This window comes from Podarcis bocagei, assembly GCF_964188305.1.
Source record: "Podarcis bocagei genome assembly, chromosome: 11".
NCBI classification, from domain to species: domain Eukaryota; kingdom Metazoa; phylum Chordata; class Lepidosauria; order Squamata; family Lacertidae; genus Podarcis; species Podarcis bocagei.
In genome coordinates this window covers 34985885-35009158 of record NC_138136.1, presented here as the reverse complement: position 1 = coordinate 35009158, position 23274 = coordinate 34985885, and the positions used below count along the sequence as shown (strand labels likewise).

The window sequence follows — 23274 nt, the reverse complement described above, 5'->3', positions numbered from 1 at the left end:
GCGGGGACAGGGCGGGGCGGGGAGGTCCGTGCGAAAAGCTGCCCCTTTTCCTCCGGCGGCCGCCCATCCTCGCGGCTGAGAAGATCGACTAGAAAGAGCTTTTCGACCAAAATTAATCCAGGGCTACGATTTCCGTGTAGACAAATGCAGATCAGATGGGGACCGTGAAATTCATCAAAACAACTGACTAAAATTACACTCTGGAGCTGCAATTGTATACAATGGCATGCGAGCTTCATTAGAGAAGCCACATCCGGGGGTGGGGAGACAGATGAAGGCAGCTGGGACCCAGATTAATACATGCACAGTATCACAGCCCTCTCTCTCCCCCCCCCCCTCCTATATTATTACGGCCCGGCAAATAGGATAATCTAAATGTGTTTACCAGAGCATTCCATCCGCAAATTGCATTTGTCCGTGGATAATTTAATAGAGGTGATATGTCTAAGGAGCTGGACATAGGATCTCTCCAGACTGAAGGTGGTGGTTGTGGGTTTGCTCACGGCTGATTGTTGTTCCATAACAGTTACGTAAATCAATGCCTTTCTTTTAAAACATGCTGGAGATGGAGAACAAAGTACAAGGAAAGTGATTGTTTCCCAAAGGATGACATGCCCATGATCTCTTTTGCAAACACGGTCTTTAATACCGTGATCGTTAATGCAAAACCGATTCCCTTGTTGGTACAGTTTAGGATGCTACAGTTAAGAGAAAGGAGCTGTTTGGCCCAGGATGTGGTCTTTTGGAAGACTAAAAGCTGAGATGAAATTACACAGCAGATAGGGATATGAAACCTTAATGTCATCCACAGCAAAGATAGGTTCTCTGGCTTGTTTCCTAAGGTCACAGTCCTTTGCATAGTACTTACTTGGAAATAAGTCCCATTGAATTTAGTGGTGCTTATTTCTGAGTAAACATGTTTGTACAATTGTGCTGCACATGCCTTTAAAAGGATGGAGAAGGAAGAGCCAGGAAAAAAAAGAGGAAACGTCTGACATGGACTTTGCTCTGCACACTAGAGACAACTCTGTCCATGCATATCAACCTATCACAGGTGTTTTATTATAAATGTATATCACAAAACAGTTATGATAAAACAATTTTCATTAGTATTGTAAGGCGGTGCATTACAGTTTCCTTTCTGCTTTGAACACATACACTGTTACAGCTACCTCCTTTGGACTTGGGCAGGTGTCAATCACTTGATGTCATTATGATGTCAGGTGATTGACAGTTGAGTGGTTCCTCACAACTGTCAAAGTTGTCCAGTGGTGGGTGGGGGAATGAGGAGTTCCCCACCTCTGATTTAATGCAATTTGCTTCTGTTCACACAAATGCAGCTGTGCAAGTATCTGTGCTCTCTGTACTGGGGTAATGTTTGCACTGGCATGATTTCATAGATCTTTATTTAAAGTTACAAAAGTTATAGAAGCTGAGGTGGTGCTTCCTGGTGGAGAACTGTACACACCTTGCGTATAATGGAGCAATAGAATAATGGAGCAGTAGAGTTGGAAGGGATCCAAAGGATAATTTAATCTAGAAGAATCACAACTACCCTCTGAATTCTCCTACTCCAGGGTCCCTATGTGTCTGAAGTATTCACATGTGCATTACACCTTTTGGGGAATCCTTCACTGGAGAAACAGTTCCTGCACAGAAATGGGTGGTGGGAACAGGGGGAGGGCTGTGTTTCTCATTCTGTTGATGCAGCATGACTACAAACAGCAAAATTCTGCAGAACCAAAAAAGTTTTGTTGTAATCTCCCCGCTACACAAGTACAACCCATATGTGACCAATCATGCTGATGATCTATTACTTGTCTAATCATTAACTTAAAATGCCATATAAGAATTTGTAATCCATAGTAAATCATTTCGGAGGAATGATTAAATGTACTACTGACTAATGTAAAACAGTCCAGTTTCCATAGCAGTGGGCTCTTGCCAAATATTGTTTAAAAGGATGGAACGCGATGAGCGGGGGCCAGGGGGAGGGAAGGAGAAAAGGGAAAAAAAGGATTTGTGATCTACTATGACATAAATTATGGTAGCTGTAAATCTCTAATGCATCAGTCGCAGTTTGCAGATTATTGGGCTTAAAGTAGAGGAAGATGAAATTAACTATTTTAAGGACTGCCAGGAATCATGTGTGTTTTCATGAGGCTGCTTTGCAAAGAGTGTCTTTGACTATTCTTTGTATGCTCTGCCCAGAAAAATTCTGATTTGGCAGCAATTGTTGAGAATGTAGCATGACCTTGAAATACCACTGAATACAGAAGCCCCCGGAGAGGGGATTTCCCTAATCGGACTCCAGTGTGTTTCCTTGCAAACATGGGAAACTACTGTTAAAAATAATACCAAGCTGTTTTTATTTTTTAATTTGACTAAAAGTAAATTTGATTGAGTCAATTGTACAGCATGCTTCAGGGAAAATGGAAACAAAAGTCATTAGGACAAAAAAAAAAACCCTCTGGTGGCAATGGGAGGCTGTGGGTTTCTTTTGTCCTTAAGGAGCTGTGGCAAAATTGGTGTGAGGAGGCAGCAAGAGAGGCTCCACCTCACAGTTCCTCCATAGCAGAGGTTTTCAACCTTTTTGAGTCCATGGCTCCTTTGACCAACAACATTCTTTCTGCGGCTCCCCTGTGGGGAAAAGCGCTCTGAGCCTCAGAAGCCCAGTTGTGCCACCCCTTGCCTGCAGAGCAGGCAGCTTCTCAATCCTTTTTGAACACCCTCCCTTGTGGAGTGTTCCCTCAGACTCCTCTCCTCTCCCCTGCCCTCTCCTTGGGGGTTCTCTGGACACCCTCGTCGCCAGGGCTGCTGCAACACAGTGGCGTAGTGTGGGTTGTCAGCACCCGGGGCAAGGCAAGTAATTTGCGCCCCCTAACCTGTGGATTTGCGCCCCCTAACCCATGGATTTGCGCCCTCTAACCCTAACCCCCAGATGTTGTGCCCGGTGCGGCCGGGCCCCCCCTGCACCCCCCACGCTACGCCACTGCTGCAACAAACAGCCACACAAGCCCTTGGGAGGCAGAGACACAAGAGGGCATCAGAGGAGGGAGGGAAAGAAAGAGGGACAGAGGCCTGTGTTGCCTGCGGCACCCCTGACCATCATTCGAGGCACCATAGGGTGCCACAGCACACTGGTTAAAAACCACTACTCCAAACAGTGCTTTGTTTTGCAAGTTGGCCTGGATACGAATTCCACCTTCTGATTTTCAAGCCTCTCCACCACTGCAATTCCTGATGTGTGCTAAGGGTTTTTTTAAATGTTCAACCAGACTCAGAATAGTGTAGTTCCAGAAAATAACATCTTGTCCAAGAGAACGAGGGATACCATTCCAAACTCCCAGGTCCTGAACCTGGTTGCACATTAAAAGAAAAGAAAGTCCTGACACTTGTATTATGGAGTGATGAGGTAAATGCACGCACTCTTCAGCTGTTCAAGGGCACTTTGTTCTGGTTTGATATGTTCCAAAACCGAGTCCCAGTAGTGAAACGAGATGCAGGGACCCTGGTACAGATTGAGTCCTGACTCCCATGTGGATTTGTATTTTACAGCAACTACAGATATGTGGTGGAGGGTCATGCTATGCAGGATTTGGGCTTGGGGAGCAGCTGAATTGTGTGTATGGATACTGCAGTGGCAAATTGTGACAAGAGAGTCAACTTTATGGACTGTCCCATTATAAAATTTGAAGAGAAAGCTGTTTAGGGCAAGCGGAAACAGAGGTCACCTCCCTATTGGCTCGGCAGTTGTTAAGTGAAGAAGATAAGCAACTTATCTCAGTTATCGCCTACAAACTCCCAGCAGCAGCCAGGGTTTGGTTCCTGCAGTTGCATCTCTCTCCTGCTCCCTGGTGTTCATTGGCAGTAATGCCAAGGAAGTCTGAGACCCAGAGCGGTTCCTCAATAGTTTCACCAGACAAAGGAGGGGCCTGCAGTTCTTCTTCTGAGATCAGGAACAGTATGAATAGCCTGCTTTAGCTCATATTCCAAAACACACCTAAATGCATATTGCAACCAGCTCAGTCATTCTTAGATAACTCTCTTACAATCCTTGGGAAATATGGCCCAACTCTGATACTTCTTAAGATTTCTCAGGGCAGAGAAGAAAGGGAAAGAGATGGGCAGCTAAGCATTTTTAATAGATCAACTCTCCTAGGTTCCCAATGTTATTATTTTTTATCTAACAGACTTGTGTATGTGAAATCAAACTGCAGTCTCTTAGCAGAGAAGACCACAAGTAGAGAGCCACTTACTGTGGCTTTCCTTAACAGAATCAGGTGTGTCCTGTTCTAACCTCTGAAAGATCCTGCAATTGTGCCAACATCTCAGGGCTTGGATGTGACTCTAAGCCATAGTTTAGTGCTTTGGGAATAAGCCTAAGGTTGCTGTGGGGCTGCATACTGCTCTATTCTGCTGGTTTCATGTAGAGATCATGGGGGAACAGAAGCACATGCAAGGAAAGCATGGTGGCATAGTGACATAGTCAAAATATATTCATTGGTGTGAAAGAAATTTAGTATAACAGGCAGGTGTGTCAGTCAAAAAGCCGCAGTTTCATAACACAACAGGTACTGCAGTATGACAGAATATGAGAATATTATAACCAGGAAAACTAACACAACATTTCCCATGTCTGAATGCACCTCAAGTCACTGCAGAAGGGCAGTTACCCTCCCTCTCCTCCACGAGTTTCCCCTTCATTCCCCCAAATTTGCTTTGGAGGGTTAAGGGAGTCCTGAGAGCAGATTTGGGGGGAGGCTGGAGGGGAGGTGATGGAGGAGAGGAAAAGTTCTATTGTGCAAGTAGAAGTCATCCTGCTCACGTAATTACTTCTATCAGACACAACCCTAGGAATTAGCAAATAATAATAATAATAATAATAATAATAATAATAATAATAATAATAAATTTATTATTTATACCCCGCCCATCTGGCTGGGTTTCCCCAGCCACTCTGGGCAGCTTCCAACTGAATATTAAAAACAGTACAGCATCAGACATTAAAAACTTCCCTAAAGAGGGCTGCCTTCAGTTGTCTTTTAAAAGTAAAATAGTTGTTTATTGCTTTGACATCCGCTGGGAGGGCGTTCCACAGGGCAGGCGCCACTACCGAGAAGGCCCTCTGCCTGGTTCCCTGTAACCTTACTTCTCGCAATGAGGGAACCGCCAGAAGGCCCTCGGCGCTGGACCTCAGCATCCGGGCAGAATGATGGGGGTGGAGACGCTCCTTCAGGTATACTGGACCGAGGCCGTTTAGGGCTTTAAAGGTCAGCACCAACACTTTGAACTGTGCTCAGAAACGTACTGGGAGCCAATGCAGATCTTTCAGAACTGGTGTTATGTGGTCCCGGCGGCCAGTCCCAGTCACCAGTCTACCTGCCGCATTCTGGATTAGTTGCAGTTTCCGGGTCACCTTCAAAGGTAGCCCCACGTAGAGCGCATTGCAGTAGTCCAAGCGGGAGATAACTAGAGCATGCACCACTCTGGCAAGACAGTCCGCGGGCAGGTAGGGTCTTAGCCTGCGTACCAGATGAAGCTGGTAAACAGCTGCCCTGGACACAGAATTAACCTGTGCCTCCATGGACAGCTGTGAGTCCAAAATGACTCCCAGGCTGCACACCTGGTCCTTCAGGGGCACAGTTACCCCATTCAGGACCAGGGAATCCCCCACACCCGCCCGCCCCCTGTCCCCCAAAAACAGTACTTCTGTCTTGTCAGGATTCAACCTCAATCATAGACATAGACATTGTCCTCATGCCTCTCTCATGCTATATTTATGTTCAGTAGGCACCTCCTCCACTCCCCCCATTTCTCCTATACAAATTAATACTTATAGCCTGTCCTTTTCCAAAAGGTCTCAGGGCAGGTTTCATAAAATATTACAATTTAAAACAGTAGATAGATCATTACAATGATTAAACGAAAACCATAGCACTAAATAAAATCACAGGAGCAGCAAAACAAGAGTGCAACAAGGCACACTTTGATAAAACTGACCTGGTGCAGAGAGCCTTCTTCACCAAGTGGTGGCAGCTGTCAGCACCATGCAAAACTGCTGGTGGACTTCTGACCTGGCCAGGAAGACAGGGAAGAGCCAATTATAGGAACTATTTGTCTGGTTATGACAGCTGGCCAAATCCTGGCATTTGTATGTCACTGCAGGCAGACGGAAGCACTAATTCATATTATTTGTTCCTCTGCACAAGCCCACCAGTGTCCTTGCGTACTCTCAGCTGCAAGGTAACAGCAATACTTTTGAACCACAGTTTTTAGGAATTCTAGGCAACTAAGGAAAAAAAGAGTACCTGTGCTTAATGTAAGTTAGCTTTACATGTGACCTAGAATAAAATTCAGTACCCAAGAGTAACCAGTCACATACTCTTTGACTCCTGAGAATAGAGAAAATCAACAGCCCAGGAAAAACTAGGTGAACAGGCCAACCAGCCTGGTGGTTTTAAAATTTGGAGCCAAATGCAAAATGTTTCACATTTGGAAGGAACGCTCACTTGCATTTGTCTCAGGTGCTCAGTAAATGAGCAACACCTGTTCTCAGCAAGACCTTATCACCAAGCCAAAACCTCAGTAGACAATCCTCAGTCTCTTTGGTTCCTACTTGTTCAAGTGGATGTGGATGTTTTCAAGAAGTAATCTCTGTTCCTTAAATAGAAGTGTCGGGGATGCTTTTAAAAATGATATTTATAACCACTGTGGAAATAGTTTCTCATATGGTGGGAGGTGAGACGTCACTGTTAATATCTTCATTCAGCATCTCTCCAGATTCTTGGAGAGTGTCAGCTGACCTGGAAATGTGATGAAGGGATAGGAAGAATTTTATAAACTGAAAAGCAAAAATTCAGGTGCCTAACAAAAGCAGGTTGTTGTATTTTTAAACCCAAACTCCACCCCCCTTTAATGCAGGTTGCACAGCCTGCCTCTACAGAGAATGATAGTCACAAAAAACCAATGCATTCTTGGGGGACAGCTAAAGTCCCAGTGTGAGAACAGCTGTGGAGCTTATAAGGGCATGTAATGCAGATCTGCTCTTCTAAACTAATTTTCAAGACCATAGGAAGGGGAGGGGATATGCTTGCTTAGTGTTGAGGAAAGCATATTCTGAATATGCTCAAAAACACCTTTTTCCCATACTATTACAGGCTTCTGGCATGAAAAATAGATTCTGGGGTAGAAATCTGGAGATCTATCTCTATTAATCCACTCCTAATGCTACTTTGACAAAATGAAAATAATTCTGTGTCGGAGGTAACAGATACATTTTTAAAAAAAAATGGGATTGTACTTAGCAGAGAAAAATAACAACACATAGAAGATTAAAATGCTCCATGAATGCCGCATCATTAATTAATTGGAACGGCAATATCTGTGAACCAGTTATGGCTGCTGCTTTGGGCAATGCTCTTATTTCAAGTCAGTAATTGAAATTCTGTCTGAGCAAAGACTACGCCAATGCTTCATTAACGCCACTAACCAGTGCATGTAAAAGACCTTGCAATTGAAATGCAGTGTACACATAGTAACTTACCTTCCAATTCTGGTGTCTGCAGGAAGATAAGCAGAGTAATTTTCATCTGCAGAAAAAGCAGAGTTATCCAGGGGGTTGACATTATAGTAACAAGGAGGGTTCAAAGCGGGAATTAATGGCCTGGAGAATGGAGGAATTCCAGGATGACTCAATACTTGATGAAAATTCATGCCAATACCTTCCTGGGCTGAATAAGGAGGGATGTACTACACCACTGTAGCACCGTGGAAGTTTATAGCCTGGCTAATCCTAGTGAAAACAACAGATTGTCCAATAGGAGTCTGGCCTGTGTCAGATGCTGTTCCTTCATTTGGGCTGCATGATTTGCAAGCAATCATTTTAAACATGCACACAGCAATCAGCAAAAAAGTCACGTCTACTGAAAGCACAATAGGCCCGAGCAACTGAGTCCATTCGAAGCGAATGACCCTTTCATATTTTGCACATCCCTTCATGGTGAATATAATTCCTACTAGCCCCAAGAACGCACCAGATAAAAGTAGTGTGGCACCAGCTTTGTGGTCATCAGACACCATGAGTTCAGAACTGCTCGGCTAACAAGGAGTGGAGGAAAACACGCAGGGGAAGGCATATTTAACAGCGCTCCATTCCATTACTGTGCAAACCTGTGCTGGAATGCCTAGGAAGGAGGATGTCCTTGGTAGGATGGACCAAGTTTGCACTAGTTATGCAAGAACTCTGTTCACAATAGCGCAGTTGGGTAACATTAGACTCCGGACTTAATCATCTCATGGGGGATAGTAATGGAAGCTGTTTACTTATTTATAAATATATGTATACATACATAAAAAGGTAAAGGTACCCCTGACCATTAAGTCCAGTCACGGATGACTCTGGGGTTGCAGAGCTCATCTCACTTTACTGGCTGAGGGAGCCGGTGTTTGTCCGCAGACAGCTTCCAGGTCATGTGGCCAGCGTGATTAAGCCGCTTCTGGCGAACCAGAGCAGCGCATGGAAACACCGTTTACCTTCCCGCTGGAGTGGTACCTATTTATCTACTTGCACTTTGACGTGCTTTCGAACCGCTAGGTGCGCAGGAGCTGGGACCGAGCAACGGGAGCTCACCCCGCCGCGGGGATTCGAACCGCCGACCTTCCGATCTGCAAGCCCTAGGCTCTGGTTTAGACCGCATTTATAAATTATAGCAGAGCAGTTCACAATTGCACAACAAAACCTTACAACAAAAAACACATTTAAAAAGTCAAAATCAGAAACCGCTAGCTCTTGTGGAAAGCTGTGCTCTTACAGTATTTGCCCTGCATAAGCCTGACAGAGTTGAAAGGTTTTCAGAAACAGACAGCACATGCTGAATCTGTGTTGGCAGAGTATTCCACAATACTGGGCCAATGACACTAAAGGCTGTTTCTTGTCAAAGAAGCTTTGCCAATTTGGGGAATGAACAACGGTGTTCCTGCAGATGATCTCAGTGATCAAGCTGGGATATAAGGGTTCAGGCAGTCCCCGGAGTATCCTGAGCCTTAAGTTGTTCAGGGCTTTGTAAATGACGACAAGGACCTTGAACCTGGCTGGGTAGTAGATGGGCAGCCGGTGGAGATGGTTTCACATATTGTCAGCCTGATGTCTCCCTATCAGCAATCCGGTTACCACATTCTGCACCAGCTGACGTTTTCATTAGGGAAAAAGAGGCACTGCCCCACCAACTGCAGTCTACCCTGAGTCAGCCTGCACCTGCCTGCCTTTATACTTACAATCAGTCTAGGAGATGGTCCTGCCTATTAGCTTCCCCCTTCTCTTCAGCTACCCTTGTATAACTCAGCAGGGAAGAGGAGGACAGAAGTAGAATTAGTTGGCTCTGCCTGCCATTGGCTCTGGCGCCACCTACTGTTGGGCTCTTTGCCTTCTGCCCTATCAGTGACAATGGGCAAGAACCACCACTGTGATAACCGGTATGTATTGCTCCCCAGATACCCACCAGCTTCCCAGATAAGCACAAGTGTAACCTGTTCAGAAGAAAGTCAAGCTGTGCTCAACAGACCTTATCCGAAGGTAAGAATAGATTACAACTAAGAAATCTGAAGCTTCACAGAGAAAAAGATATGGAAGATCACAAACCACAAGGAAAACAAAGCCAGGAATGCGGACACTGGCCTCACTTCCTGCTCTGCCAACACCTGCACTTTACATTTTAAAACAAAAAGCTTGACAAGGCAATCCAGATTTGGGCTTTTAAAAAATAAAAATAAAGAAATAGATTATCTGAACCTATGCCAAGTTTCACATTTTAAACCTACTCAACTCATAGTACCACCCTGACTACAGGATTTAAGTGGAGCTTGCTTCTGCTGCCCTGATGCTGAAAACACTTAGAGGCTGCAAAGTGCAGCCTAGGTAATTTCCCTGCCCTTTTCCTTGCATCAGCCAAGGCCACTGAATCTTTGCAAGACCTAGGTCTAGCATGGAATCCAAGGGCTAGACACTGGTCTAAGCAAACTAGGGTGGCGAGACAAAGACAACACAATTGGCAACACTACAGCACCCACTCAGAGCATCTACTGCCCCACAAGAGACACTGCCTTTTATTCAGGGTTGGCTTCAGGCTTGAAGGGGCCGTCTGCAGACTTCCCTGGCAGTAGCAGGTGAAAAGCTTTAACTGCCCTAACCGGATTCCTATCAGATTTGCACATCTTTCTGAATGGCTATTTCTTCTCTTGCAGCTTGCAAAGGTGACCTTGGAAGAGTCTTCTCAGACTGTGTGGCCGAGCCCTTTATGAAGCGTGCCAAAAGGTGTTTATTCATTGCTGCATTTTACAATTACTGCTAAGAGGTACATTTGTTTCTCATAAGGATTATTTCCTCTTTTGGGTCAGAACTGTAATAGGAAGTTCAGTTCTATGATTTCATTTTATAGTTGCTGTTCCCTGGCTAGCACTGCAAAGTTAAGATTAGCACACCTTCTAAGAAGCTGCTCTTTATAGCGTCACTCCTTGTAAAATCTCTAGGCAGAATGCTGCCATCAGCGTTTCTATGTTCAACATGCCTAACTACATTAGTACAGGCTTCAGAGAGTAACACCAGCTTCCTAACCCTTGTAGTATCTTTCAAAATACTCCCTTGCCTGCCTCTCAAATGCCCTGTGGGGAACATTCTCACAGTCATTGGCTAGAGACAAAGGAAGACGGTTTTTGCCTGCTCATTTTATTTCCCTCTCCGTTTTGGAGTAGTTACTGTAATTATTTAACTTTATTTAAACTCCTAACTCATGACAGAATTGAATGTCTTTCTGCATAACTACATGAATTGTCATCTAATGAAAGCTCTGCAAAAGCACTCTACCATGCTTCTAACTGAAATTGATTTTATTGGTGCTCACTCGGTCATGAGTAAGTTTGTTTCGTACTGGAGGCTTGTAAAAACATACAATTCATAGCAAACTAGGAACCTGGCAAGTAGCATTATGAATATTTCACAATCGGGGCACTACTACTTCAGTTAAGCCTTCCTACTTTGAGAAAGTGTTTAGCATTTTCTACAGAGGCTGGATTCTGGACTGCTTTGATTACTTGGTTTGTAGATTACATTTTCACTGTAATAAGGTTTTTTTAATGTTTTATAAGAAATATGTGTATTAAATGAAAAATCTGTGTACTGTGGAAGTTCTTGGGAGTCGATGATTGCAAACATGTCAAAAATGTGCCCCAGCATTAAAGAAGATAAAAATCTTTTTAAAAGCCTGCAATGACATCATGCAAAAACAAACCAACAAACCCAAGACACTCAGTATATCACAATAAATGCAGCATGTGTTTACTCATAAGTAAGCCCCATTATGTTCAATGTGTTTTACTCTCTAGTAAGTTTGCCTGGGATTCATTAGCGCTCAACCTTCCTGTTGCAAACCTGCCAGTTCAAGGTACCTGCAGTGTCCTTTACGCTAAATCTTCTCTAGTAATTCCTGGTTTATAGATGAGCAAATAGCATGTTTCAGTGAGAGAGGTCAAACTCACAGAAGAGGCCTAGCGAAAAATAAATGGGTCCAGTTGGTATAAGCCCTGCACTGTGATTTACACTAAGAGCAATTCGCATGAAATCAGTCATTACCACAGCTGAAGGGTTAGAGCATTAACTCTTTTCATCTCCGATGTAGTGCTCTTAACCACCAGCTAAAACTGATGTTCATGGGGATTATGACTTATGTAATGACTGTGAATGCTCTGAATTAGTCACCAAAGCATTTGTCAGTAGGAATGCAAAAGACTTTTACTTTCAGTCTCAATGCATTTCAGACTCTGGGCCCAAATAATTCAGCAAGTGACAGCTGCTCAGTTTTAACATTTTAAGAGGAAAAATATTTGTAGAACTACTTTTTAATTGACTCTTCGATTGCAGCTTCAACACTTAGACAATGCAGATTAAAGTACATAAGAGGAAGAACAGCACAAGTCAGTTCCAATTCCTGCTGCTGGACTAAGTGGCAGATAGGTCCCAGAGCTAGGCTATAACAAGTGTTATGTATTTGTGTGTGGCCCACCTATTCTTCAGTTGTTTTAGCTGATTTTAGTATTTTGTCATTGTCATAACCTGCCTTGGGACCTTATGGTGAAGGGTGGGGAAGAAATTCAGTAAAATAATATCAATCCTGCTGCTCCAATGGGTAGCTCTTTGAGCAGACCAAGGCATACTGTTTCCAAAACTGGTGTGCCAAATATTTCTGGGATGCCCACAGGCAGGGTATGGATACAATAGTGACCCCCACACCCCCTTCTGCTGTTGACATTGAGTATCTGATCATGGAGGCAGAGGACCTATCCTCTGTCATTTGCCTAACCCTTTAAAAAAATCCATCTAAACAGGTGGCCATGACCCCATCTTGTGACAGCAAAGCCCACAACTTAATTACGAAAAGTGTGAAAAAGCACTTTCTGCCTTCAGCTATGTCCACTCTATGTCCCCCCCAGAGTTCCAATATTCTGAGTTGGCGAAGAATTTCTCTCTCATTCTCTCGCCATCATTTAAAATTTAATAACTCTGTGTCATGTCCATCCTCAGATGGGCAGGTACCACAAGCATTACAGGGGAAGCGCAGCTGAAGCTGAACTGAGCCCCTCCCATGACACACTCCCCCAGTAACATTAAATAAGAACCATGTGATACCATCATGTCCAGAGATTCCCTGCCTGCTGTATGCAGCAGCCAATGAGCTACAAGTAGGGAAACACTGGAGGCTTTATAATGACACATTGTACTAGAGTAGCAGCCATGGATCCTGCGTAACTTGCAGTTTTGGCTCTTATTTCTATAGGCTAAAACTTGCTGTTGGTCACACCACTCAAGTGCTACAGTCACCACGTACATTGTGCCACAATGTTTAATCAACTGAAAATCTCACATGTACAATTCGTTAACATGAGGGTCAGCCCAAACACACACGCAACATACTCGGTGCTCTGAGGTCTCCAGTGTCTTTACTTTTGAGCTTGTCAACAGCCAAAAAAGGAAAAGGAAAAAGGAAACAGAAAGACAAAGCCACCAGATTTCCCCCTCCTCCTGCTAGATGTGTGCCACAGCACTATGTTCAGATGGTAGCTGACTTGACTTGAGACGTACATTGCTTTGGGTATTCCAGTTACATACAAGGTGCCAAATGAAGAGGTGTTAAGGTGCTGGGTCCTTCATGTCCCAAGTATTTCTCTGTAGATTGCCTTGGCTTCGTTTTCCAGTAACAGAAGTCTTGGCTTGCCAGGCCTTCTACTTTCTTGCCTGTGGAGCTTGCTGCTCTCCTTGCTGGCTCAAAGCTCCTCCATCTCTCTTCCAGGCTATTTTCACCCTGTAATTTAACAGTCCTCTTTCTCTCCCCTTTTATACACCTTCCCTCTTGAGTATTTCTTACAGCTGGTTCAAAGCGGATGCCAATGGATCATCTGTGTGATGTAAGGAGAGGAAGAAAAGACACATTCATTATTTACAGCTGCTCGTTTGCCCTTCTAATTTTGAGATGGCTCAGAGGGATGAGAGAGTGTCGATTAAGTTCTCAGAAGGTGAATCACATCCTGACATTGTATACAGTAGCTCATTCTCTCTTCAAGCAACCAGGTTTGATGCATCAGCATTCTCTGCTCTGCAAAGAAATAACAAAAGGGTACACATGTTAGCATGTTTAATCTCTCTATATTTGCTATTTCGATTTATACCCCACCTTTCTACATATAGTACCCAAGGTGCCTAAAAGCAATGATGATAATGTTCTATTCACCAAAGTGGTAAAATTACATCTAGTATGGATACAGCCAGTTTAATTCTAACTGGTAGAGGCCAAAGAGTACTTTGCACATGGTGAATTGCTTCATATATATCATCGCCCATGGACAATATAGAAGTGCGAACTTCTGACAGGAAGCCAATCATGCAGTGTTATACTACAATGAAAAAGGACATAGGTACACCCTTCCCATGCCATGGTGCATGCAAATCAGTACGCAACAGCAGCACCTGTGAAAGATCTTATTTGTTAAGTAAGAAGAGGCATCCAATCATGCAAAGGGATGCAAAGGCTTCTTGAATTCATATCTAGTTGATTCTGAAAAGATAGGGCAAAGGCTCTGAAATATAATGATGGAAATGATGTAATGTGAAGTGTACATTCAGATGGAATGCCTGTGACTTGTTTAACTTGTTAATAACATTTATATTCTTCCAGGGAGCTCACAGCAACATAGCACTAGGGTCTATGAGACACAAACAGTGTCTCATGTATTGTTGACTTCTGAAGAGATTTTTGCTGGGACCTTTTGTGGGTGCCACCTGAGGTACTGATATGCCCACTGGTGTCCACTTTGGCAACCTCTGCATTAGCCCATGTGCAAAATGCTCAAAAAATTTAAAAGTACAAATGATCTTACCAATTAATAAAAGTGCTGTGGTACGGTGGAGGATTTTCACTTAAAGGCAAATCACTTGTTACCACACTAGGAGTTATTGTTTGCAGTGGACAGTCAGCGAAATAAGGTGGCGGCGGTGGTGGGAATACCATTACAGTATCACCTACAAAAGAAAAATCCAAAACTTTTAAGGTCAAATTTATCTGCAGTTCTCTTTGGAGCAACATGCAAGATAGCCCTACTTGTGATGTGCATTTCATTAAGAACCATCACTCCCAGGCATTAGGGCATCTTCAAATCATTTGATTAAACTCTTATCAGTCTTTCCCTGCTACACTTTTGTTGGAAAACACTTGCACTTTTATCAGCATGCAGAATATTGTTATTATTTATTAAATTTCCACACTGCCCTTCATCAAAGGATCACAGGGCAACTTAAAATATTTTGAAAATGCTTGGAGATTAAAGCTTTAAGATCTGCATTCGTCTAGACACACAAATGGTGTAACACCATAAACTGGAAGGTCTAAAATGCTGTTGTAGGGGCTACTGAGACAAGTGCTCTCAACACAATGTGAAGTAAAGGTAAAGGTACCCCTGCCCGTACGGGCCAGTCTTGACAGACTCTAGGGTTGTGTGCTCATCTCACTCTAGAGGCCGGGAGCCAGTGCTGTCCGCAGACACTTCCGGGTCACGTGGCCAGCGTGACGAAGCTACTCTGGTGAGCCAGAGCCGCACATGGAAACGCCGTTTACCTTCCCGCTAGTAAGCGGTCCCTATTTATCTACTTGCACCCGAGGGTGCTTTTGAACTGCTAGGTTGGCAGGCGCTGGGACCGAGAAACGGGAGCGCACCCCGCCGCGGGGATTCGAACCGCCGACCATGAGATTGGCAAGTCCTAGGCGCTGAGGTTTTACCCACAGCGCCACCCATGAAGTAGTATTGCTATTATACTTTGTAAAACAGAATCCATTACTCTCATTAATTTCACCACTGTTCTGAGGAGTGTACTGTACTTCAAAAGCAGCCCTTGCAACTATACTTTCAGTGTCAGCTTCTGGAGTTTATCTTCTTACCCACCCTGACTTCTTCTTCCACCATTCCCACATTCCGATTCCAAAATTCTTCCCTCCCCTCCTAACCCACCCCTCAAGTGCTGGGGAGGAATGGGGCGTCCTTGCAAGTGTCTCCTGTTGCTGGCATCTAGGGACTGCCCACTTGGAAGACTTCTTGGCTGTGTCATTCACTTACCCACTGTGACTTGAAATGATTCAGGATCCAGCTGCTCTTCTTCATTGACAGAAGACTCCTGGACGAAATTTATGTTTTGTTTCTTTTTAATGTGAGCTATCACAAAGAAACACAATCCAATGAGCACAATCAAAGGTCCCATGGTCTGAACAGAATGAAATCCACAATCCTGGAGTTCAACATTAGAAGCATTGCTATGGTTAAACTGCTGGTAGCGCCAACCTGGGCTACATCCCGGAATCCAAATGCCAAGGACGCTGATTAGCATCCCACTAGTTAAAAATAAAAAACCAAAGACAAGGAACTGAGCAAACTGGCAGTTTCCTCGACAAAAAACAAACCCGTACACCTGGTCATCTTGCAATTGCACCTCTCTGAGGTAGCCTTTAGCTCTCGATTGCGCCAGAATTATACAAACTAGTCCAGTAACAGCAAGCAGAGGCCCAATGATTTTGAGGGCTCCTTTACAGTCACCAAAGGCACCACTTGGGCACGTCTGCAACACAAACATCGAAAGCAGAAATCCAGCACATAACAACGTAATGCCGAAAACGAAAAGGAAAGAGATAAGTTTCCTAGGATGTCCATTATCTCCTTCATGCATGGAACCAGGAACTGGATACATTATTATTATTATTTTTAAATCCCTCTTCAAACCAAGGAATAACAAGTTTTCTTCTATGGAGATCAGAATGACATTACCACTTCAGTAGGCCTGAGAACGAAAACGAAAAGAGGACTATGATTATTAAGCCAAGGGCAACAACAGATAATTCACATATTGAGTCTGTCCCTTATTTACACCTGCTGGGTGGGAAAAGGATTGCTCCCGGGCAGAGTTGGGGATATGACATGGGAGAAGAGGAAGTTAGCTGAATCCTCTGCTTGCTCAAGGGGTGGTCTTGCCTATGAGAATGCCATGTTACATCAGAATAAGAGGCAGCTCAATTTGAAAATACTTTCACTGAAGTCAGAGTAAAGCTCAAGATGCGAGCCCCACCTTTCCCCTCTCTGTTACCACCTTCCCACCACATACAACGGATGGCAGGAGAGTCTGACCAACTCTGCAACCAGTTGTGGCATTAACCCCAGGAGTACATAAACTAGAATATAGTTCATATACATCAGCATTTCTGGCATAGGGCCATAGCCTTCTGCCACCATGGCTGGAGAGTTTGGAACACAACAAGTGGGGATTGTTCCCTATTAGGAACTGTGGTGAAGGAGCACACTTTGCACAAACGACAAATGGTGAATAAGGCTAGTCTTTTCAGATCTTTTACAGATGCAAATAACTACCAGGAACCTCAAGCATAGGCTGCAAAGACAAGGCACCTCACACAGATAAGCAAGGGGGCAGTGACTCACTAGAGAAAGAGAGCTCATGTCCAGAGTTTGAACCTCGTCTATTTCTAAGGCCCCGAAGGAAGTAAAAAAAGGTGTGTGTCTTGAGCAACACAGTGTCTCTCAACCCTCTAGGTGTCCTTCCTCAGCATCTCTCACTTGGAGGTCCCTGGATCAGTATGCAATTTGCAGTGAAGGGCTCTCTGTTGTTTACAATAGTACAAGTAAGCTACTACCATGCCTTCACAACCTTTCCCAGCCCCAAAGGTAGGTTCTCAGGGGATCAGATTGGGAAAAAGTGTTGGCTGCAAGCAATGGTGGACATGTATCAGTGTTTATCGCTAGTACTGAGGCAGGGCTGCTCACTTTTGCAAGTACCCCTGCTCAGATATCCACATGGCTCTCTCTTGCTACATCAGGGACTTGAGGTTTGTTTCAATGAAGCTAGTAAATGTTGTAAACTTAATTCAGTAGAATTGAATAAACTCTCAGGGTAGCAGAAATGTAGAGAGATCGACAGGCTGTGGTGCATGGCTAGAGCAGCAGCCTACCTCAAATCTGGTGCCCTCCAGATGTTTTAGACTACAACTCCCATCAACTGATCATTGGCCATGCTGGAGGTGGAGTCCTAAACATCTGGAAGGCAGCAGCTTAGGGGAAGGTTGGGCTGGAGTGCTGAGCTCTGACTGAGGGAAACCTGAGTTCAGATATCAATAGCTAACAAGCTCTGGGAGCCTTTATGCAATCCTTCTTAGACTAGTGTACCTCACAGGGGTGCTGTGGGGGATAAAATGGGCCAACTCCATGTAAGATGCATTGAGCATCTTGGGATATAAATGTGATAGACAAATAAAGACCATGGCAGGCAGTCAGGAAGAGGCAAGGATCTGCATGCACTTAGAAGTCCAAAGTCCATTTGCAACTATTAAAACAGAAAGCAATCACTCATTTGTGTGGCTGGTCACAACACAAGTTAAATTGCAAACCTTCACACCTGTAAAAATGTAATTATGATTGCAAGGATTCCTTGTAAGGAAATAAAGGACTGCAGAGAGACCATGAAGAAAAATGCAGTTTGCTTCCTAGCCCCAAACCCACGAGCACAAAACAGGCCAGGATTTTACTCCTCAATGTGATATACATGATCCAGAGGGGATGAAATAGCAGGTCCCCATCTTCCCCAGCACTTTATCCTAGCTGGATTGCATAAGAGGGTTTATTCCATGTGATCAGCTTCAGCTCATAAGGCAACAAGTTCAACCCTGCTCTTACCTCTAGGCACCTGCCCTCAATAAAGGAGAAAAATGACAACACTCTGGCATCATGCAAGACATGTTGAAATTATAAACCAAATGGTTCCACCTATCAGAGACATATTGGGGAACAGCACAGACTAGCCAAAATATCCCAGTCCACTGTGTGGATACAAGTAAAAGATTCCTTCCTGGAACACCAACACAGGGGGCGGAGCTTAAGAAGTCACATGGTGCTTTGTTTAAGGGTGTTGGGAATAGTAGCTCTGTAAGGGGTAACCTACAGTTCCCAGGATTCCCTGCGGGAACTAATGCTTTTTACATGTATGGTGTGTATGAAGCCTTTGCTACAGCTCAACAGGTCTGGATCTGTCCAGTGTTCATATGAGAAACTGTCCGATAAGCCCCTTGTAGGCTAATATAAGCTTCTTGAAGTGATAAATTAGGCAATGAACATTGCTGTAGGGTAAGGTAATTAATGCTGTGTTCACATTCCTGTTTACTCTGTATCCAATGCATCCCCGCTGGAAACAGTGTACACCCAATGTTAACTCACATCCTTCCTCTATGTATCCTGTAATTTCTTAGGAAATGCTGTGCTTTGATCATGTGTATTTTCTCCAAACCAGCTTCGATCCAAATGGGAAAAAGAACAACTTAGCTGTGTTTTAAGCCCATAATGCATAAAACACCTAAAAGCTATAAACTGTGAAGAATTTACATCTTGCCCCTTGCAAGGGGCTCTGTAAGATTTTCATAACGCAACGACAGCTCTTTTACTCCATCACAAGGGAACAGCATCCCTGGTCCCTATTGTGGGGATATTGAAAAGAATGGAACACTTACAGGAGTATGAGCTTTTATGTATTTAAGAGAATTCGTATGCCACTTAATTGTAAATAGAACCTCTAAACGGTTTGCAGGTTTTACACGTGTAGAATTGTGCTCAGGATGGGATACAGGAATGTGCTTGAACTCTCTGATTATCCGTGTGCAGAACAGGGTGGGCAGAGAGAGAAAAGCAACATACACATTCTGTGCAGTTTTGTTTGGCATTGCAGATCCTCAGGTGTGCCAAAGGGCAGCATGCCCTTTAAGTCCCTAAAGACACTACAACGAAAAGCGCCCCACTCGCAGATAGGATGCTTGTGCATGGAGGTTTTTCCAGAAGTGATTTCTTTATATGTTTGGTAAATTTATAGCATCAAACTGGAAGCAGAGTAAAGCCTTCCATAAACAAAGCTTCATACTTCCCTTCTAAAACATGATAGAAAGTCATAAGACCAGGACAAATGGAAATAATTTGAAATGATATAAAGTCTACATAAAAGCAAAATATGGACGTCTTTATTGCTGTTTTAGAGGAAGTGTCCTTTCCTCACCAATCTTGTAGCAATGTAATTTAGCAGACACAAATATATATAAAAGGGAAGTTGGACATATTTTTTTAATTCTTTCAATACCACAAAAGAATGAACACAAAGAACTCTCTGTTGTGGGTTTCATATTGGGAAATCTAGTGCCTATGCTAGAAAATTTATATAGTTTCATTTTCAATGAACTTTAATCTGTAAAACTAAGGAAGTTCTACCATAACACATTAAGAGTGCTTATTTGGTTTTTGATGAAGTCATCAAAACTTGCCAACCCCACAACCCCCACATTGTCTCAACGTAGAATGTGCCAACTGTACAATTTGAAGATCTGGCATTTATGTGCTACCCAAATTTAGTGAACTGCAGCAAAGGAGAGAGGAAACTAGGATTCGAAGTATTAGTGAACCTAAGGTCATATGCCATGGGAATTATGAAGTCAAAACAGTAGAAAAGATCATGATGTACACTGTGGCTCCAACCCTATGTGTATTTACTCAAGAGTAACTCCACGAGACTTTGGCGTAAACATGAACAGGATTCAATAGAAACCTCTGAATTAATCTCTCTGAATTAATTTCCTGACACTTAACAGACACTAACACAGAATCAGCTAAAATGTGTAGTGATTAAATCCTGTTTAAAGCCAGCTGTAATGACTGACCAGAACTCCAAGGGATTTCACCATCAGTTAACAGTGAGCTTTGCTCCCATACATTTCAGAAGTAAGGGGCTTACTCTCAAGTAATTGGGTACAGGACAGCAACCCAAGGGTAGCTGGATCTGGGTTAGAATACGAGATACCTGCCACCCGCAGACTCCCACTGAAAACTAAGGAAACCAAAACTTTATTGAATTAGGAGCTTTAACTGGATAACTAATAATAATCTTGTGTGTGTTTATAAAGTGGAGTTTTTAGTTTGTTAAAACTTGCTGAAGCTTTAGGGTTGCTGCCCCTTTGTAAACCAAAACCAAAACACAACACCCTTTTGAGAAAGAATAATAGTTCAGTGGAAGAGCACATGCTGTGCACGCAGGTGGTCTCAGGTTCACCCCCTGGCATCTCCAGATACGGTGGAGGAAAGACTCCTGCCTAAAACCCTTGAGAGCCACTACTAGTCAGAGTAAACAATACTGAGCTAGAGGGACAGGTAGTCTGACTCAGCACACAGCAACTTCCGATGTTCCTAACAATACAGTGAGATGTGAGGTCCTCATTCCATCAAAAATTAAGGACAAAGAAATGAATGGGCTTCTACCTACAACGCAAGCAGGAGATTGCATATGACATGTACTGCTTCCAATATATGCAGTTATCTATGCTAAAGACTGATAGCATTAAAAGCTAGACATTATTCAAAATCAAGAGTAGCTCTGGATGTTAATAGATTGCTGCCAGACAGATGCACAAGTGACTTTTTTTATTCAATATAGATGTTTATTGATAATGACTGAAGAAAAGATAAACACATGAGGAACATGTAGCTCATAGACAAGGGGTGAAGAGTCTTCAGCCTTCCAGTTGTTGTTGGACTTTGACTCCCTTCAGCCCCAGCAAGCACAGCCAAGGGCAAAGGATGATGGGAGTTGCTGTCCAATAACATCAGGAGAGTCACTGGTTGCCTGACAGAGATGCATATAAAAGTATGCCTTAGCAAGCAGCCATGCACAAGTGCACCTTTGAAACTTATAAGAAAAGATTAGGGTACATATGGCTGGAAGCACTTCTGCAATTAAACCTGAAGCTTTTTTTGTAATCAAATAGGCACATTTGTTAAAAGTATTGAATTGCATTTGGGAGACCTGGTTCAAATATCCACTCAGCTGTGACCTTCGGCCAGTCACTGAGTCTCAGCCTAACCAACTTGCAAGGTTGTTGTGCAAATAAAATGCAGAAGTGGGTGCTCCTTGAAGGAAAGGCAGGAAATAAATGAAATATTATTCATTTTTTTAATGCTGAGTCAACAGGAGCAAAACACCCCTAAAGGATCTGTTGACATGCCCCTACTGAAGAATGAGTTCAGCAATGACTTTGAAACATTCTTTTCTGCAAGTATGCATACTTCCCCATTTAGATTGCTAACTTTTTTTACACAGTTTGCATGCATCCCCTTTCCCCATAACAAAACATTAAGAATGCCAAAACTCATTGTGTGCAGTGTTTGTGAAAGGAGGGAAATCAGTTTGCTAGTAAGACAATAAATGTTGTGTCATCCAACTACAGTTAGCAGGTAAGGAAGGGAATATACTAATCCGATCTGGCACCAGCAACCTGTACACACAGACATGGTTGCTCCTGGGTGTTATTGGTTCAGCAGTAAAGGTAAGGGCAGAGAGCATGACCTGTGAAAAGGAGACAGCATAGGAACATAGGAAGTTGCCTGATACAGAGGCAGAGCAATGGTCCATCGCTACTGACTGACCGGCAGCTGCTCTCTACGGTTTGAGACAGGGCATGACTTTCCCAGCCCAGCAGATGTTCTACCACTAAGCTGCGGCCACGCTGCATGGGGCAAGAGCGCCCATTCCTCCGCGTGAAGAGCGGCGACCCCTTGCACCCAACGAGGACACCCTGCAACCCCGGCCTGAGAAATGAAACGAGTCAAAAGCGCGGCCTTTTCCCAAGGACACACCTGGCGGGCAAGCGCCCAGCCCGAGACACAAGTAGGCGCTTTTACGCACGCCATGTCCACCCCCGTGATGGTCGGCACGTACCAACCCCCCCACCATCACCTTAAGCGCCACCCAGAGGAGTGCGGCAGCATGACAGGAAGCTGGGGGGGGGGGGGGAGCTGAAATACCCTGAGGAAAGCGTCGGCCCTCGCCTAATGCACCCGGAGGAAGGCGGGTGGGCTGTTGTTTTCCTCCCCAGAGGCGGGAAAGCTCCAGCCTCTCATTGGCGCTCTGGGGGAAAGGGAGCCTCTCTTTCGCCTCCTGCACCTCGGCCCCCGCCGCCATTCCCGCCACGGCACCCATGATAGGCTCCCCCACCTTCGCCTCTCTCTCCCCCCCCTCCGCCTCTTGACCCGAGAGAGGTTGCTGGCGGCGCAAGAAGCGCGGCGAATACCTCCAAGCAGAGCGGCTCGAGGAGCGCCGCCTTCTCTTCGCTGGGGGGCGCGGAGTGAGGCGCTGCGCCGCTGGCCGACAGCCGGGCCGCCTCCCTTCGGCGTCGGGGGTTGACGTCGCTGGGTTGGGGCCGCCCGGAGTGACCTTGAGCGGGAGCCGCGCGGTGATTTTTCCCCCTCTTTCCCTTCGGTCTCCGCTTCTGAAGGGAAAGAGAGGATTCTTTACCCGGCCAGCGCGCCGTCCTGTGCGAGGCAAGCGCGCCCTCTGGGGTGGAGAAGAAGCCCCCTCAGCACCGGGCGGGGAGGCGCGCCTGCGTCCGCCAAGCGGAGGGCGGCGACTGGGCAGGGAAAGTGCCTGAGGGCTGGGAGAGCAGGAATGGGGGGATTCTGTGGCTGCCCGGAGGGGTCCCTCATGCTAGGCGCCCCCTTCGTTGGAGGGCATGGAAAGAAAGTGGGGGTTTAAATTAGCAGGACGTTCAAGGAACAGAAACCCCTCTAGTCCGCAGGTGCAAGCCAACTATTTCATAGCCAGGGAGAATAAAGCTGCCACCTAAATAAATAAAAAATACACCCCAAGTCTTTTAG

General features: G+C 44.6%; 1 protein-coding gene across 1 annotated transcript; it reads right to left on the bottom strand.

Annotated features, from left to right (window-relative positions):
- Window positions 1–12875: 12875 nt before the first annotated feature.
- TMEM171 (transmembrane protein 171) lies at window positions 12876–23023 on the bottom strand. The gene is made up of 4 exons (XM_081212547.1): window positions 22692–23023; window positions 15655–22209; window positions 14425–14566; window positions 12876–13643 (listed from the first exon to the last, which is right to left on the bottom strand). Coding segments are annotated over exons 2-4 (768 nt in total). The 5' UTR covers window positions 16280–22209; window positions 22692–23023; the 3' UTR covers window positions 12876–13642.
- Between the last annotated feature and the right edge of the window lie 251 nt (window positions 23024–23274).

Excerpts from the sequence above, each read along its gene's own strand:
- TMEM171 (XM_081212547.1), bottom strand. The coding sequence starts at position 16,279 with ATGTATCCAGTTCCTGGTTCCATGCATGAAGGAGATAATGGACATCCT. Across the intron at positions 14,567-15,654 it reads ATCATTTCAAGTCACAGTGG|GTGATACTGTAATGGTATTC; the intron begins GTAAGTGAATGA and ends TTTCTTTTGTAG.